Source organism: Pipistrellus hanaki, assembly GCF_964339955.1.
Source record: "Pipistrellus hanaki genome assembly, chromosome: 10".
NCBI lineage: Eukaryota > Metazoa > Chordata > Mammalia > Chiroptera > Vespertilionidae > Pipistrellus > Pipistrellus hanaki.
In genome coordinates, this window is record NC_140512.1 from 72,617,180 (window position 1) to 72,631,686 (window position 14,507).

A 14,507-nucleotide genomic window follows, 5' to 3' on the forward strand; every position below is an offset into this window, starting at 1 on the left:
AGGGGCCCGGCCAGAGGGGGGAGGGGCCCGGCCAGAGGGGGAGGGGCCCGGCCAGGGGGGAGGGGCCCGGCCAGGAGCCTGTGTCCATCAGGCCAGGGCTTCAGTCCTAGGAAGCCACAGGCCTGGGTGCCCTCTGCCTCCGAGGAGCCGCCCCGGAGGCACCTGCGGGCGAGGCCACCATCTGCCCGCCATTGTCTGTTCTTCCCCATGGACCCAGGCGGCTGCCTCGGGGAATCCGGCGGGAGGGGCTGGCCAGCAGCCTCCGCCCCCACGAGAGGCCGCGGAGGGGGGGGGGGGGACAGGAAAGAACGGGGAGAAAAAGAACCTTATTTCATTCCGGGTCGATGGAAAGGCCGGGAGTGAGAATGGGTTTCCCGGCCGAGGACGGATTCCAATAATTTAACCCCCCCCCACCACCACCACCAGGCGTGATTGTCTGACGTTGGAGCCTTTCTTTCTCTTTAACAAAAATGTTTTTATTGATTTCAGAGAGAGGAAGGGAGAGGGACAGAGAGAGAAACATCCGCCTCCTGTACGCCCCCTGCTGGGATCAAACCCCAAACCCGGGCCTGTGTCCGGCCTGCTGGTGCTGCCCGGGACTCGCCAGCCATGGAGCCAGGCTGGCCGGCGCCTTCATCCTTGTTCCTTGTTGAGGGAGTTACATGGATGCTCTGCCTTCCGAACCCTGGGATTCTTTGTTGCTCATGCTCACCTGGGGATATGTACGGGTTTTAAACAGGGAACGTCAGTGTAAATAAGAGGGCCCCAGGGGCTTCCGTAACTGAACACTTTTCACAAGCACCAGCACCAGCAGGAGGGGCAGGCCGCCCTGCCCGCAGACAGAGGGGCACCCCGTCCTTCCCCCTCCCCATGGCCAGCCACACGCTGGGGACAGGGGCGGAAGGGGTCATTGTACTTGGCAGTGGGTGGGGACAGGCTGAGGCCACAGGAGCCACTACATCCCCCCAGGGTCTAGGCCAGTCTGGGGGACTCTGCCCCCCAAATTTGTGGAGGGCGGCGCTGGAGCAGTCCATCCCTCATGGCTAGTCTTGTTAATAGGTTGTCAGGTCAGCGGAGGGTGATGGCTAGGAGGCGAGGCGGCCAGGGAACCCAGCACCCAGGGTTCACACCTCTGTGCCGCTTGGGAGTTGCCTGGTTGGGAGGAATGCCCGCCTTGCCTGGCGGGCCAGGTGCACTGGGGGTATTTTTCCGATGATTTTTAGAGAGTGGAAGGGGGTGGGGGCAGAGAGAGAGGAACAGTGATTGGCTGCTTCCCACATGCATCTGACTGGCTCTAAACACTGAGCCATACGGCCAGGGCCACGAGTTACCTATTCTGCTCAGGGCCAGGTCGATCATCTTGGAATTTAAAATATAGAAAAATAAAAAGCCCAGAGGACTCGATGCCACCTGTGTCTACCGTCAGGTGATGTGGAAATGGAGGCAGAAGCAGGAAAGTCCTGATAACTGAGGCAAAGGTGCAGAGACCTTCTCCTTCTGAGTTCTCAGCCACGCCTCCGAGCCATCAGCCACACCTCAAGCGCACAGCCACGCCCGAGTCACAGCCACGCCCAAGTCATAAGCCACGCCCAGAGTCACGCCCGAGCCATCAGCCACACCCCCGAGCCATCGGCCACGCCCCCGAGCCCACGGCCACGCCCCTGAGCAGCAGAGCAGACACCGCCTAGAACCAAGCACGCAGCCTCTGGCATGCGATGGCCAGGACCACACAGAAGCCGGGGCTCCGCAGCACGCTCAGGGCGCTGGTGACAGGACGTGGAGCGTGTTGGAGGGAGGTGGAGGGCTCTATTTTGGGCCATCCGGTACAGATACAGCTTGTAGGAGAAGGATGTGCTTTTAAAAAGACTTTTATTGATGTCACAGAGGGAGGGAGAGGGAGAGAAAGGTAAGATCATCGATCCGCTGCCTCCTGCACGCCCCCCACTGGGGACTGAGCCCACAACCCAGCATGTGCTCTTGTCCACCTGGTTCATAGATTGACGTTCAACCAGAGCCACACGCCAGATTGAAAATGATGTTTTTCAAAGCATGTTTTCTGCCAAACAGTTTCTTCTTATGAGGACAGTGAGACCAGAAACCCCTCCAAAGCCCAGGAAACGTCACCCAGCACACGGACCTCTCTGGGGACAATTCCGCCCCAAGGCATCGCAGCGAGCACAGTGTTTCAGGGCTGTGGGTCCGGGCCGTCACAGCTCGTGTCTACAGAGCATATCCCAGGCCAGTGGGCAGGTCTGTGGGCCGTGGTGTCCACGTTGGCAGGTGGCTGAGCGGGTGGGTCCCCAGTGTGCCCGCACAGCCCAGCTGATGCCGAAGGCGCGTTGGGAACCACCCGGAATGGGCGGCCAGCTCCCCGCCCAGCAGGGCTGAGGAGGCCACGAACGGAGGACGAGGTTCTGACGGGGTTTCAGGCAGCGGCCCGTAGGACCTTCAGGGTGGATTGATGCAGCTAGCCCCCGGGGAGACGACAGTGCCCATCTCCCAGGCACTGGCGCGTTTTTTACGGTCAAGGAGATGTTGAATGGACCAGGATTTTGGGGACAGAGGGACGGGACCCAAGGGCCAGCGGTTAGACCACAGCCTAGGACAGACCGCAGCCTCAGCCTCAGACAGACCGCAGCCTCAGGACAGACCGCAGCCAGACGGGCTTGTCAGCTGCCCCATCATAATTTATTATGCAGAACTGAATTGCTTGAAGCATGAAGAATGAAGTAATTTCACAAGCAAACAGTTAGTACTCCCCTGAGTGTTCCATCACATACATGTTGATAAATTCACTTACGATGAGTGACAGCGTGAGGTTTGGGGTCAGGTCGGTCGACCCGTGGAGACAATGAGGAAATCGACGCGCTAAATGCCAGAGCGTCCCCTGGTGCCTGGGGACGAAGCCCGCCAAACGTCAGTCTCTTACGCCCGGCGGGCTGTGCCCGCGGCAGGGACGGCAGCCTGGCCGCTCACACTGGCTGCTGGGCCCACGTTCCTGGCACCGAGGCGCGTCGGCTGCGTTTCCCCCTTCGCCGTAAGCCCTCGTGTTGCCTCTTCAGCCACTTCCCCTCCCTCCGCGGCCCCGCAGGCAGGTCCCTGCGAGGCGGTTCCAGCACTGGGACTCGGTGGGAGGGAGCGGGGCCTCAGGTCGGAACCTGCCCCACAGGAGGATGAAGGTGCCGCAGGAAGGGGCAGGTGAGGCCAGCAGACTCAGCGAGTGCAGGGTAAGGGTGTGGGCTACGCGGAGAGCCTTCCTACAGGGAGCTGGAGCCTTGAGGGTTTGCTGTCCGTCCTGGGGTGGGGTCCACCTGCATTATTTCTGCTCCTGGAAAGCCAGTGCCTCCAACCCGGGTGACCCCACCCCCTGCACCCCCAACCCCGGGTGTCCCAGTCTCTCTCCACCTTAATTCCTAAAGCACCGCAGGCAGCCTCCGGGGTGGAGGGGAGCGGTCCTGTCACTGCGTCGCAGAACCATCACCAAAAACACAAGCAGCTCCAAAGTCGAACACAAGAACCAACGAAAACAAAGCCAAAGGCAGGACGAGGTCAGGACAGGATCGGGGTGGGGGGTGGCGTGAGGTGAGCCAGGTGGGCGTCCAGGTGGCTCAGTTGAGCCCATTGCCTCCCTCAGGCACGCCTCCCTCCCTGCCCAGCAGCCACAGCCACAGCCGCAGCCACAGCCACAGCCACAGCCGCAGCCGCAGCCGCAGCGCGAGAGGCCGCTTCCAGGGAAGCCCAAGGCCAAGTGGGACGGGGAAAACAAGGCCCCTCGGTCCCTGGGGGAGGGCTCTCTGCTCACACTGGCGTCTGTGAGGAGAGGGGACGGGGGACTCAGGAGCCTCAGGTGCCGGTGGAGGGCTGGGCACAGCAGGACGCCCATGCCTGCGCCTCCCACCTGCTCCTGGACCAGCACCGGGGACTCCTCCGCTGGGCTCGGTCTCCTGCTGTGTGTGCTTTTTGACCCCAGCTTAGTGCTGTAGAAACAGGCTTTTGCTGATTTTGGCGGGCGGGAGAGGAGAGAAGCCGGCCAGCGGCTCTGGGGCTGTGTTTTAAGCTCACACGTAGGTCCTGGCCAGGAAGGTGTCTGTCCCCGCAGGATCTCTCCCGGCCAGACGCCTGCTCCGGAGGAAGGCGGAACCTAAGGAGCCCTGTGAACCCTGTGCCTCCGGGACCAGGTCTGCTGTCCTAGAGCTGGGCCGGCGCCCGTCACAGCGGCTCCCGCCGGCCGCTGGCGTGTGGGGTGCGGGGTGCGGGTGCGGCAGGGGCAGCCCTGGCCAGGCCCTGCCCAGCCGGGCTTCCACTCAGCAGGTGAGGCCAGGGACCAAGTGCGGGGGTGGGGGTGGGGGTGGGGGGCAGGCCGGCTCAAGGCCAGCCTCCTCGGGGTGGGGAGGGACAGAGGGCAGACGCTCCGCTCAGGCTTATGAACAGCAGCCTTCATCCTGTCACTTCCTTAGCCCATTCTCACAGGCCCACTCCCCCGTCTGCCCAGATGCCCTGGCAGAGACCAGGCTGCTGAGGACTCTGCCCCCTGCCGTGGCCTCCGGTCCCACGGGGCTCCTGCTGCTGTGCCAGCCTGCCAGCAGCCCCCTAGGCCTCCCCCCTCCCCCCTCCCCGCACCCTCCCCACGCCCTCCCCACGCCCCCCACGCCCTCCCCACGCCCCCCCACGCCCTCCCCACGCCCCCCACGCCCCCCGCCCCCCCCCCCCACGCCCCCACGCCCTCCCCACGCCCCCCACGCCCCCCCACGCCCTCCCCACGCCCTCCCCCCACGCCCCCACGCCCTCCCCACGCCCCCCCACGCCCTCCCCACGCCCCCCCACGCCCTCCCACGCCCTCCCCCACGCCCTCCCCACGCCCTCCCCACGCCCCCCCACGCCCTCCCCACGCCCTCCCCACGCCCTCCCCACGCCCTCCCCCCACGCCCCCCACGCCCTCCCCACGCCCCCCCCACGCCCTCCCCACGCCCTCCCCACGCCCTCCCCACGCCCTCCCCCACGCCCCCCACGCCCCCCCACGCCCTCCCACGCCCTCCCCACGCCCTCCCCACGCCCTCCCCACGCCCTCCCCACGCCCTCCCCACGCCCTCCCCCCACGCCCCCCACGCCCCCCACGCCCTCCCCACGCCCTCCCCCACGCCCTCCCCACGCCCTCCCCACGCCCTCCCCACGCCCCCCCACGCCCTCCCCACGCCCTCCCCACGCCCTCCCCACGCCCTCCCCCCACGCCCCCCACGCCCTCCCCACGCCCCCCCCACGCCCTCCCCACGCCCTCCCCACGCCCTCCCCACGCCCTCCCCCCACGCCCCCCACGCCCTCCCCACGCCCCCCCACGCCCCCCCACGCCCTCCCCACGCCCTCCCCACGCCCTCCCCACGCCCTCCCCACGCCCTCCCCACGCCCCCCCACGCCCCCCCACGCCCTCCCCACGCCCCCCCACGCCCTCCCCACGCCCTCCCCACGCCCTCCCCACGCCCTCCCCACGCCCCCCCACGCCCTCCCCACGCCCTCCCCACGCCCTCCCCACGCCCTCCCCCACGCCCCCCACGCCCCCACGCCCTCCCCACGCCCCCCCACGCCCCCCCACGCCCTCCCCACGCCCTCCCCACGCCCTCCCCCACGCCCCCCCACGCCCTCCCCACGCCCTCCCCACGCCCTCCCCCACGCCCCCCCACGCCCCCCCCACGCCCTCCCCACGCCCTCCCCACGCCCTCCCCCCACGCCCCCCCACGCCCCCCCACGCCCCCCCCACGCCCCCCCACGCCCCCCACGCCCTCCCCACGCCCTCCCCACGCCCTCCCCACGCCCTCCCCACGCCCTCCCCACGCCCTCCCACGCCCTCCCCACGCCCTCCCCACGCCCTCCCCACGCCCCCCCACGCCCCCCCACGCCCTCCCCACGCCCCCCCACGCCCCCCACGCCCTCCCCACGCCCTCCCCCACGCCCCCCCACGCCCTCCCCACGCCCTCCCCACGCCCTCCCCCACGCCCCCCCACGCCCCCCACGCCCTCCCCACGCCCTCCCCACGCCCTCCCCCACGCCCTCCCCACGCCCTCCCCACGCCCCCCACGCCCTCCCCACGCCCCCCCACGCCCCCCACGCCCTCCCCACGCCCTCCCCACGCCCTCCCCCCACGCCCCCCACGCCCCCCCACGCCCTCCCCACGCCCCCCACGCCCCCCCACGCCCTCCCCACGCCCTCCCCACGCCCTCCCCCCACGCCCCCCCACGCCCTCCCCACGCCCTCCCCACGCCCTCCCCCCACGCCCCCCGCCCTCCCCACGCCCTCCCCACGCCCTCCCCCCACGCCCTCCCCACGCCCTCCCCACGCCCTCCCCACGCCCTCCCCCACGCCCCCCCACGCCCCCGCCCCCCACCCCCCCACGCCCTCCCCACGCCCTCCCCACGCCCTCCCCCCACGCCCTCCCCACGCCCTCCCCACGCCCTCCCCACGCCCTCCCCACGCCCCCCACGCCCTCCCCACGCCCCCCACGCCCCCCCCGCCCCCCACGCCCTCCCCCCACGCCCTCCCCACGCCCTCCCCACGCCCTCCCCACGCCCCCCCCACGCCCTCGCCCTCTCCGCACACCCTCACCGTGTCGGAAAATCCCAGGGCCTGTCAGGGGCGCAAACCGTCTCACACACACACACACACACACACACACACACACACCCCGTGTCCATACAGAAATATAAGTGTCCCGCGGTGGAAACCAGAATCAGCCACCGCATTAGGGAAGATAAGCAGTCACGCCTGGTCCCCCCAGACCAAGGCTCAGAGCCAATCGGGGAACTGGAGGCGTCGTCCGTGACACTCAGGCCCGGAGTCCCCCCCGCCAACCAGCACCGGCACCCGGAGTCCCCCCAACCAGCACCGGCACCCGGAGTCCCCCCTGAACCAGCACCGGCACCCGGAGTCCCCCCCAACCAGCACCGGCACCCGGAGTCCCCCCCGACCAGCACGGCACCCGGAGTCCCCCCAACCAGCACCGGCACCCGGAGTCCCCCCCAACCAGCACCGGCACCCGGAGTCCCCCCCGACCAGCACCGGCACCCGGAGTCCCCCCCAACCAGCACCGGCGCCCAGTGTCCCACCGGAACCAGCACCTGCGCCCAGTGTCCCACCGGAACCAGCACCTGCGCCCAGTGTCCCACCGGAACCAGCACCTGCGCCCAGTGTCCCACCGGAACCAGCACCTGCGCCCAGTGTCCCACCGGAACCAGCACCTGCGCCCAGTGTCCCACCGGAACCAGCACCAACCAGCACCTGCGCCCAGTGTCCCACCGGAACCAGCACCTGCGCCCAGTGTCCCACCGGAACCAGCACCTGCGCCCAGTGTCCCACCGGAACCAGCACCTGCGCCCAGTGTCCCACCGGAACCAGCACCAACCAGCACCTGCGCCCAGTGTCCCACCGGAACCAGCACCTGCGCCCAGTGTCCCACCGGAACCAGCACCTGCGCCCAGTGTCCCACCGGAACCAGCACCTGCGCCCAGTGTCCCACCGGAACCAGCACCTGCGCCCAGTGTCCCCCCTGAACCAGCACCAGCGCGGCGAGGGGAGCAGGGCAGGGCCTGCCGCTCTCTCCTGTGTTTCTGGGATCTGGGATTCAGGAGCTCAGTGGACAGTGGCCTAGGCAGTCATGGTCTGAAGGTCGACTTCTGTCTTAAAGCCTGACATTCTCGCCTGGCCGTGTTGCCCAGTGGTTGCATGCCAACGTATGAACCAGGAGGTCACGGCTCGATTCCCTGACAGAGAACAGGCCTGGGGTTGTGGGCTCAATCCCCCAGTCGGGGGCGGGCAGGAGGCAGTCGGTCCATGACTCTCTCTCAGTGATGTTTCTCTCTCTGGCACTCCCGTCCTCTCTGAAATCAATAAAGAAGTATTTTTAAAAATCCCACAGTCTCTGTGGGGCTTTTCCTTCCCGTTCAATCATTCTCAGCACCAGAGGTGGCGGCCAGCCGCTGGGCCCTGCACACCCGCCTCAGTGCAGCCCCCTCTGTGGTCACAGCCCCCTCTGGTCACAGCCCTGTGCATCCTCCCCTGTGGGCACCCCAGTGCAGCCCCCTCTGGTCACAGCCCCCTCTGGTCACAGCCCCCTCTGGTCACAGCCCCCTCTGGTCACAGCCCCATGCCTCCTCCCTGTGAGCACCCCAGTGCAGCCCCCTCTGCGGTCACAGCCCCCTCTGGTCACAGCCCCGTGCATTCTCCCCTGTGGGCACCCCAGTGCAGCCCCCTCTGGTCACAGCCCCCTCTGGTCACAGCCCCCTTTGGTCACAGCCCCATGCCTCCTCCCTGTGAGCACCCCAGTGCAGCCCCCTCTGCGGTCACAGCCCCCTCTGGTCACAGCCCCGTGCATTCTCCCCTGTGGGCACCCCAGTGCAGCCCCCTCTGGTCACAGCCCCCTCTGGTCACAGCCCCCTTTGGTCACAGCCCCATGCCTCCTCCCTGTGAGCACCCCAGTGCAGCCCCCTCTGCGGTCACAGCCCCCTCTGGTCACAGCCCCGTGCATTCTCCCCTGTGGGCACCCCAGTGCAGCCTCCTCTGGTCACAGCCCCGTGCCTCCTCCCTGTGAGCACCAGGCAGCATGTGGAGGCACAGCCAGGCTCAGCCATGCCCTCTCTGGCCTTCCTGTGCCAGCTTCACCTGCCTCTTCCAGAGCCTGTAAGTACCCCCACACCCCCTCAGGTCCTGCGCTGGGAGCACTAAGGGCCGAAGGCTGCCAGGCTGGCTCCAGAGCCCCCGGTTTCAGCTAAACAGACACAGTGCACACTCAGGCAGGCTTTCGGATTCCCCAAAAGGAACAGGACCAGGGGTGCAGGCTCAGAGCTGCAGGAGGCATGATATCTGTAAACCTAGAGCAAAACAGAACTGTGGGTGGGGCTGTGTCCTGTGGGGATGTGGGTGTGGGGATGGGGATGTGGGTGTGGGGATGGGGATGTGGGTGTGGGGATGGGGATGTGGGTGTGGGGATGGGGATGTGGGTGTGGGGATGGGGATGGGGATGTGGGTGTGGGGATGGGGATGTCGGTGTGGGGATGGGGATGTGGGTGTGGGGATGGGGATGTCGGTGGGGATGGGGATGTGGGTGTGGGGATGGGGATGTGGGTGTGGGGATGGGGATGTGGGTGTGGGTGTGGGGATGGGGATGTGGGTGTGGGGATGGGGATGGGGATGTGGGTGTGGGATGGGGATGTGGGTGTGGGGATGGGGATGTGGGTGTGGGTGTGGGGATGTGGGTGTGGGGATGGGGATGGGGATGTGGGTGTGGGGATGGGGATGTGGGTGTGGGGATGGGGATGTGGGTGTGGGGATGGGGATGTGGGTGTGGGTGTGGGGATGTGGGTGTGGGGATGGGGATGGGGATGTGGGTGTGGGGATGGGGATGTGGGTGTGGGGATGGGGATGTGGGTGTGGGTGTGGGGATGTGGGTGTGGGGATGGGGATGTGGGTGTGGGGATGGGGATGTGGGTGTGGGTGTGGGATGTGGGTGTGGGGATGGGGATGTGGGTGTGGGGATGGGGATGTCGGTGGGGATGGGGATGTGGGTGTGGGGATGGGGATGTGGGTGTGGGGATGGGGATGTGGGTGTGGGGATGGGGATGTGGGTGTGGGGATGGGGATGTGGGTGTGGGGATGGGGATGGGGATGTGGGTGTGGGGATGGGGATGTGGGTGTGGGGATGGGGATGGGGATGTGGGTGTGGGGATGGGGATGTGGGTGTGGGTGTGGGGATGGGGATGTGGGTGTGGGGATGGGGATGTGGGTGTGGGGATGGGGATGTGGGTGTGGGTGTGGGGATGGGGATGTGGGTGTGGGGATGGGGATGTGGGTGTGGGGATGGGGATGTGGGTGTGGGGATGGGGATGTGGGTGTGGGGATGGGGATGTGGGTGTGGGGATGGGGATGTGGGTGTGGGGATGGGGATGTGGGTGTGGGGATGGGGATGGGGATGTGGGTGTGGGGATGGGGATGTGGGTGTGGGGATGGGGATGTGGGTGTGGGGATGGGGATGTGGGTGTGGGGATGGGGATGTGGGTGTGGGGATGGGGATGTGGGTGTGGGGATGGGGATGGGGATGTGGGTGTGGGGATGGGGATGTGGTTGTGGGGATGGGGATGTGGGTGTGGGGATGGGGATGTGGGTGTGGGGATGGGGATGTGGGTGTGGGGATGGGGATGTGGGTGTGGGGATGGGGATGTGGGTGTGGGGATGGGGATGGGGATGTGGGTGTGGGGATGGGGATGTGGGTGTGGGGATGGGGATGGGGATGTGGGTGTGGGGATGGGGATGTGGGTGTGGGGATGGGGATGTCGGTGGGGATGGGGATGGGGATGTGGGTGTGGGGATGGGGATGTGGGTGTGGGGATGGGGATGTGGGTGTGGGGATGGGGATGTGGGTGTGGGGATGGGGATGTGGGTGTGGGGATGGGGATGTGGGTGTGGGGATGGGGATGTGGGTGTGGGGATGGGGATGGGGATGTGGGTGTGGGGATGGGGATGTGGGTGTGGGGATGGGATGTGGGTGTGGGTGTGGGGATGGGGATGTGGGTGTGGGGATGGGGATGTGGGTGTGGGGATGGGGATGTGGGTGTGGGGATGGGGATGTGGGTGTGGGGATGGGGATGTGGGTGTGGGGATGGGGATGGGATGTGGGTGTGGGGATGGGGATGTGGGTGTGGGGATGGGGATGGGGATGTGGGTGTGGGATGGGGATGTGGGTGTGGGGATGGGGATGTGGGTGTGGGGATGGGGATGTGGGTGTGGGGATGGGGATGTGGGTGTGGGTGTGGGGATGTGGGTGTGGGGGTGGGGATGTGGTGTGGGGATGGGGATGTGGGTGTGGGGATGGGGATGTGGGTGTGGGTGTGGGGATGTGGGTGTGGGGATGGGGATGTGGGTGTGGGGATGGGGATGTGGGTGTGGGGATGGGGATGTGGGTGTGGGGATTGGGATGTGGGGATGGGGATGGGGATGTGGGTGTGGGGATGGGGATGTGGGTGTGGGTGTGGGGATGTGGGTGTGGGGATGGGGCTGTGGGTGTGGGGATGGGGATGTGGGTGTGGGGATGGGGATGTGGGTGTGGGGGTGGGGATGTGGGTGTGGGGATGGGGATGGGGATGTGGGTGTGGGGATGGGGATGTGGGTGTGGGTGTGGGGATGGGGATGTGGGTGTGGGGATGGGGATGTGGGTGTGGGGATGGGGATGTGGGTGTGGGGATGGGGATGGGGGTGTGGGGATGGGGATGGGGGTGTGGGGATGGGGATGGGGATGTGGGTGTGGGGATGGGGATGTGGGTGTGGGGATGGGGATGTGGGTGTGGGTGTGGGGATGTGGGTGTGGGGATGGGGATGTGGGTGTGGGGATGGGGATGTGGGTGTGGGGATGGGGATGTGGGTGTGGGGATGGGGATGTCAGTGTGGGGATGGGGATGTCAGTGTGTGGGATGTGGGTGCGGGGGTTGTAGGTGTGGGTGATTGGTGTGGGGATGTAGGTATCAGGGCTGTAGCTGTGGCGTGGGACAGCCAGAGCACACTGAAGCGGAGGCATGCTTTGGTGACCTGAGCTGCAAGGCCGCATCATGGGATGGTCAGGATGACATGCCGTTTGTTTTTGGTGTGTGTGTGTGTTTGTTTGTGTGTGTGTGTGTGTGTGTGTGTGTGTGTGTGTGGTGTGGCCTGCACCTTCTCTCAGGTTCGGGGCCAGTGCTTAGGGGACATGCCCAGTGCCTGGCGCCGGGCCTCCTTGGCTCCTCCAGTGCCCCGGCAGCGGAGCCAGGGGCCGTGTGCTACGTGAGGTCCAGGCGCTCTCCCTGTGGGCTGTCTCTGCAGGACATTCTGTCCGTGGTGCTTGGCAGGCAGCTGCGTGGGGCTGGGTCTCAAGACTGAGCTCTAGGGCGTGAATGCGGTGGGAGCAGAGTCTTAAGGGGTGACCCCCCTATCTCCATGGACACCAGGCTGTGTCAGTGGGCGCCGCGCGGGAATCACAGCCTCCTCATCAGCCTGCCTGGGGCCTCCGCCTCCAGTGGGTGCTGTGTCCCCAGGTCCCCAGGTCCCCAGGCTCCGGTCGGATGCTCATGTCCCAGCACGTTCACCTGTGAGCTAGAGGCACGTGGCTGTGGCCCGTCCTGGGCTCGCCGGGCCAGCGGTTTGGTGGGACCCCCTCGCCCAGGGCTGAGGGGGCCGGGAGCACCTGCCTGGGCCCCACAGGCAGACACGCGTGAGCCTGTGCCAGGAGCGGCCGGAAGAACACCGCTCTGCTCCCCAAACAGACATGTGTGTGTAAGCCCATTGAATGGGGTCACTCAGACGTCGCACCCCACACCCAGGCCCCCTGAGCCCGAGGAGTGGGCGGTGCTTCGCCCAGAGGACAGCGTGGCCGTGAGCAGGCCTCCAGGAGCAGCAGTGGGGTCAGTGTCAGCGCGGCGACAGCAGACACAGCGAGGCGCCTCCTCTCGCCGTGGCACCTGCCTGGGCTGGAGCCGGGCGTGCGGGGGGACGGCCACAGCCTGGCACCCAGCCCACCCGGCCCTGCTGTTCTGAGTGAACGCAGCAGACTCCTCTCCCGCACGGTGGCCAGGCGGACACTCGCGGCCGTGTCTGTGACGGCAGCCCGCGGGCCGCAGCAGCGGGCCGGCCTGCGGAGCGCCCCCTGCCGGCGCTCTGAGCCGTCACGCAGAGACGGTGCCCTGCAGTCCCTTCTGCAGCGTGGGGGGCTGCCGGGCGCGGGAACTGGTTTAGGCTTTCCCACAGAGAGTGCTCGTGTCTGCAGTGTGTAACCCGCTGCTACAGCTGAAGGGGTCCCGGCGGGGCTCACCCACCACCTTGCCAATGACCTGTGCTCCCTGCATGGCGGGGAGTGCTGCCCGGGGCCGCCCACCGCAGGGGAGATGTGGCGGGGACCGCGCTCGGGCGGGCAGCCCCAGAGCGGGAGGGAGGTGCCGGGACAACCTCGTTGATACTGGTCCCAAAGCTCCAGGAGGTCACCATCTGTGCCTCGCCCTGACCAGCTGGTCTCCCCGGAGCCTCCCGCTGACAAGCGGCAGCCGCTCTGTGCCTGGGCTGCCGCCCCCACGGCCGGTGACCCAGAAGGCACAGGCCACAGCCTAACCCAGGGCCGCACACACGTGTGAGCCACGCAGCAGGAACACAATAGTGTTTGCGATTGGAGTGAGGATGAGCTTTAAGGAAATGAGTTCTTTTCAAGACGGCGAGGGTAGATGGACAGGTAGCCCCCAAGCTGGACGATCCCACAACCTCTCTTCATTATTATTTAATTGAACAAAAATACACGTGATTAGCGGCTAAGCTCTAGTGACTATGGCTGGGACCTTACTACAGCAGCTACACTGGAGACGTCATGGCCGTGACCCCAGGCTGCGGCCGGCGGGCCTCACTGGGGAAGGGCCTTGAGGATGGCGTTGACCTCCTCGGCCACTGCTGTCAGAGCGAACTCGAACTGCGCCTGCGGGACGAGAGGGGTGAGTCCAGCAGGTCCTCCGCGGGGGACCGGATGCCCACAGGGACGGAGTGAGGGTGACGGGCAGTCACAGCGGCCGGCGCCCATCGGGGCAGTTACCCAGCCTCAGGAGCCAGCCCACTGCCACCCAACCTGGACCCTGCCCTCGGGGGCCAGAGCTGCGCCCTGGATGCTTGAGGGACTCTTGTACAAATGTACTGTCTCTTCACCGTTCCCCAGGTGTGACACTGTAACTTCACATAAAAATGTCTAAGAAACGTCAGTGTGTGCTGAGCTGGAGTACTTCCTGCCGATCTCGGGAGATCCGGCTGCTCTGCCTGTCTGGGCGGAGTGTCTGCAGTGGCTTCCCGGCGGGACTCCCCGTCTCCCCTCCTCCCAGCGCAGACACTTCGTGGGGAACCGCGGCCCGGAGGCGATGGCTCCGGCCCCAGGACGGCCCGGCGGCAGGCACCGCCTGCCCACACGGTGGCGGCTGATGGCACAGCAGCCGCTCTACAACCGGCCCCGAGGAGGCAGCCTCATGGCAGGCTTCCGGCGGGCGAGCCCCCGCCCCCCTGTGGGCACCAGGAGCGCCGGACCGCAGTGCTGGGTGGGCGGGGCTGTGGGCAGAGAGGCTGTGTCTGGAGTGCAGTCACCTCATTCTAGTCCTGGTTCCTGAGGCAGCCTGTCCTGTCTGCACCTGATGGTGCCTCTGCCTGCTCAGTGAGTGTGCACACGAGCTATTTGGGGGTGCCTGGGACCGGGCCAGAGCTGTGGGGGTGGGAGCGGGACTGGGATGGCAGAATCTGAAGGCTCCCTGCGGGGTGTGGGCCGGCCCTGGCCTCTGTGTGGAAAGGTGGTGTTGCCCACCCCGCCGGGGCCTCGCCAGCCCGTACCTTGGTCTGGACCATGCCTGGCCGCTGGTCCCGCAGGTGCTCCAGGGTGGCTGCCATGTCCATCTCCTTGGCGCCTGCAAGAAACGCCGCCCATCAGCGGGCGTCCTGGAGGCGCCCCGCGTGGCCCACCACGGCCGCCAGGCCTGGGCGAC

At 67.3% G+C, this 14,507-nt stretch overlaps 1 protein-coding gene across 1 annotated transcript in view; it reads right to left on the minus strand.

Annotated features, from left to right (window-relative positions):
- Window positions 1-13,185: 13,185 nt before the first annotated feature.
- PTPRN2 (protein tyrosine phosphatase receptor type N2) overlaps window positions 13,186-14,507 on the minus strand; it is a 332,127-nt gene continuing 330,805 nt past the window's right edge. Inside the window, exons 21-22 of the mRNA XM_084896450.1 lie at window positions 14,356-14,429; window positions 13,186-13,465 (exon numbers count right to left, since the gene is read on the minus strand). Coding sequence (XP_084752576.1) covers window positions 13,394-13,465; window positions 14,356-14,429 — 146 coding nt within the window. The 3' untranslated portion in view covers window positions 13,186-13,393. The remainder of the gene's footprint in view (window positions 13,466-14,355; window positions 14,430-14,507) is intronic.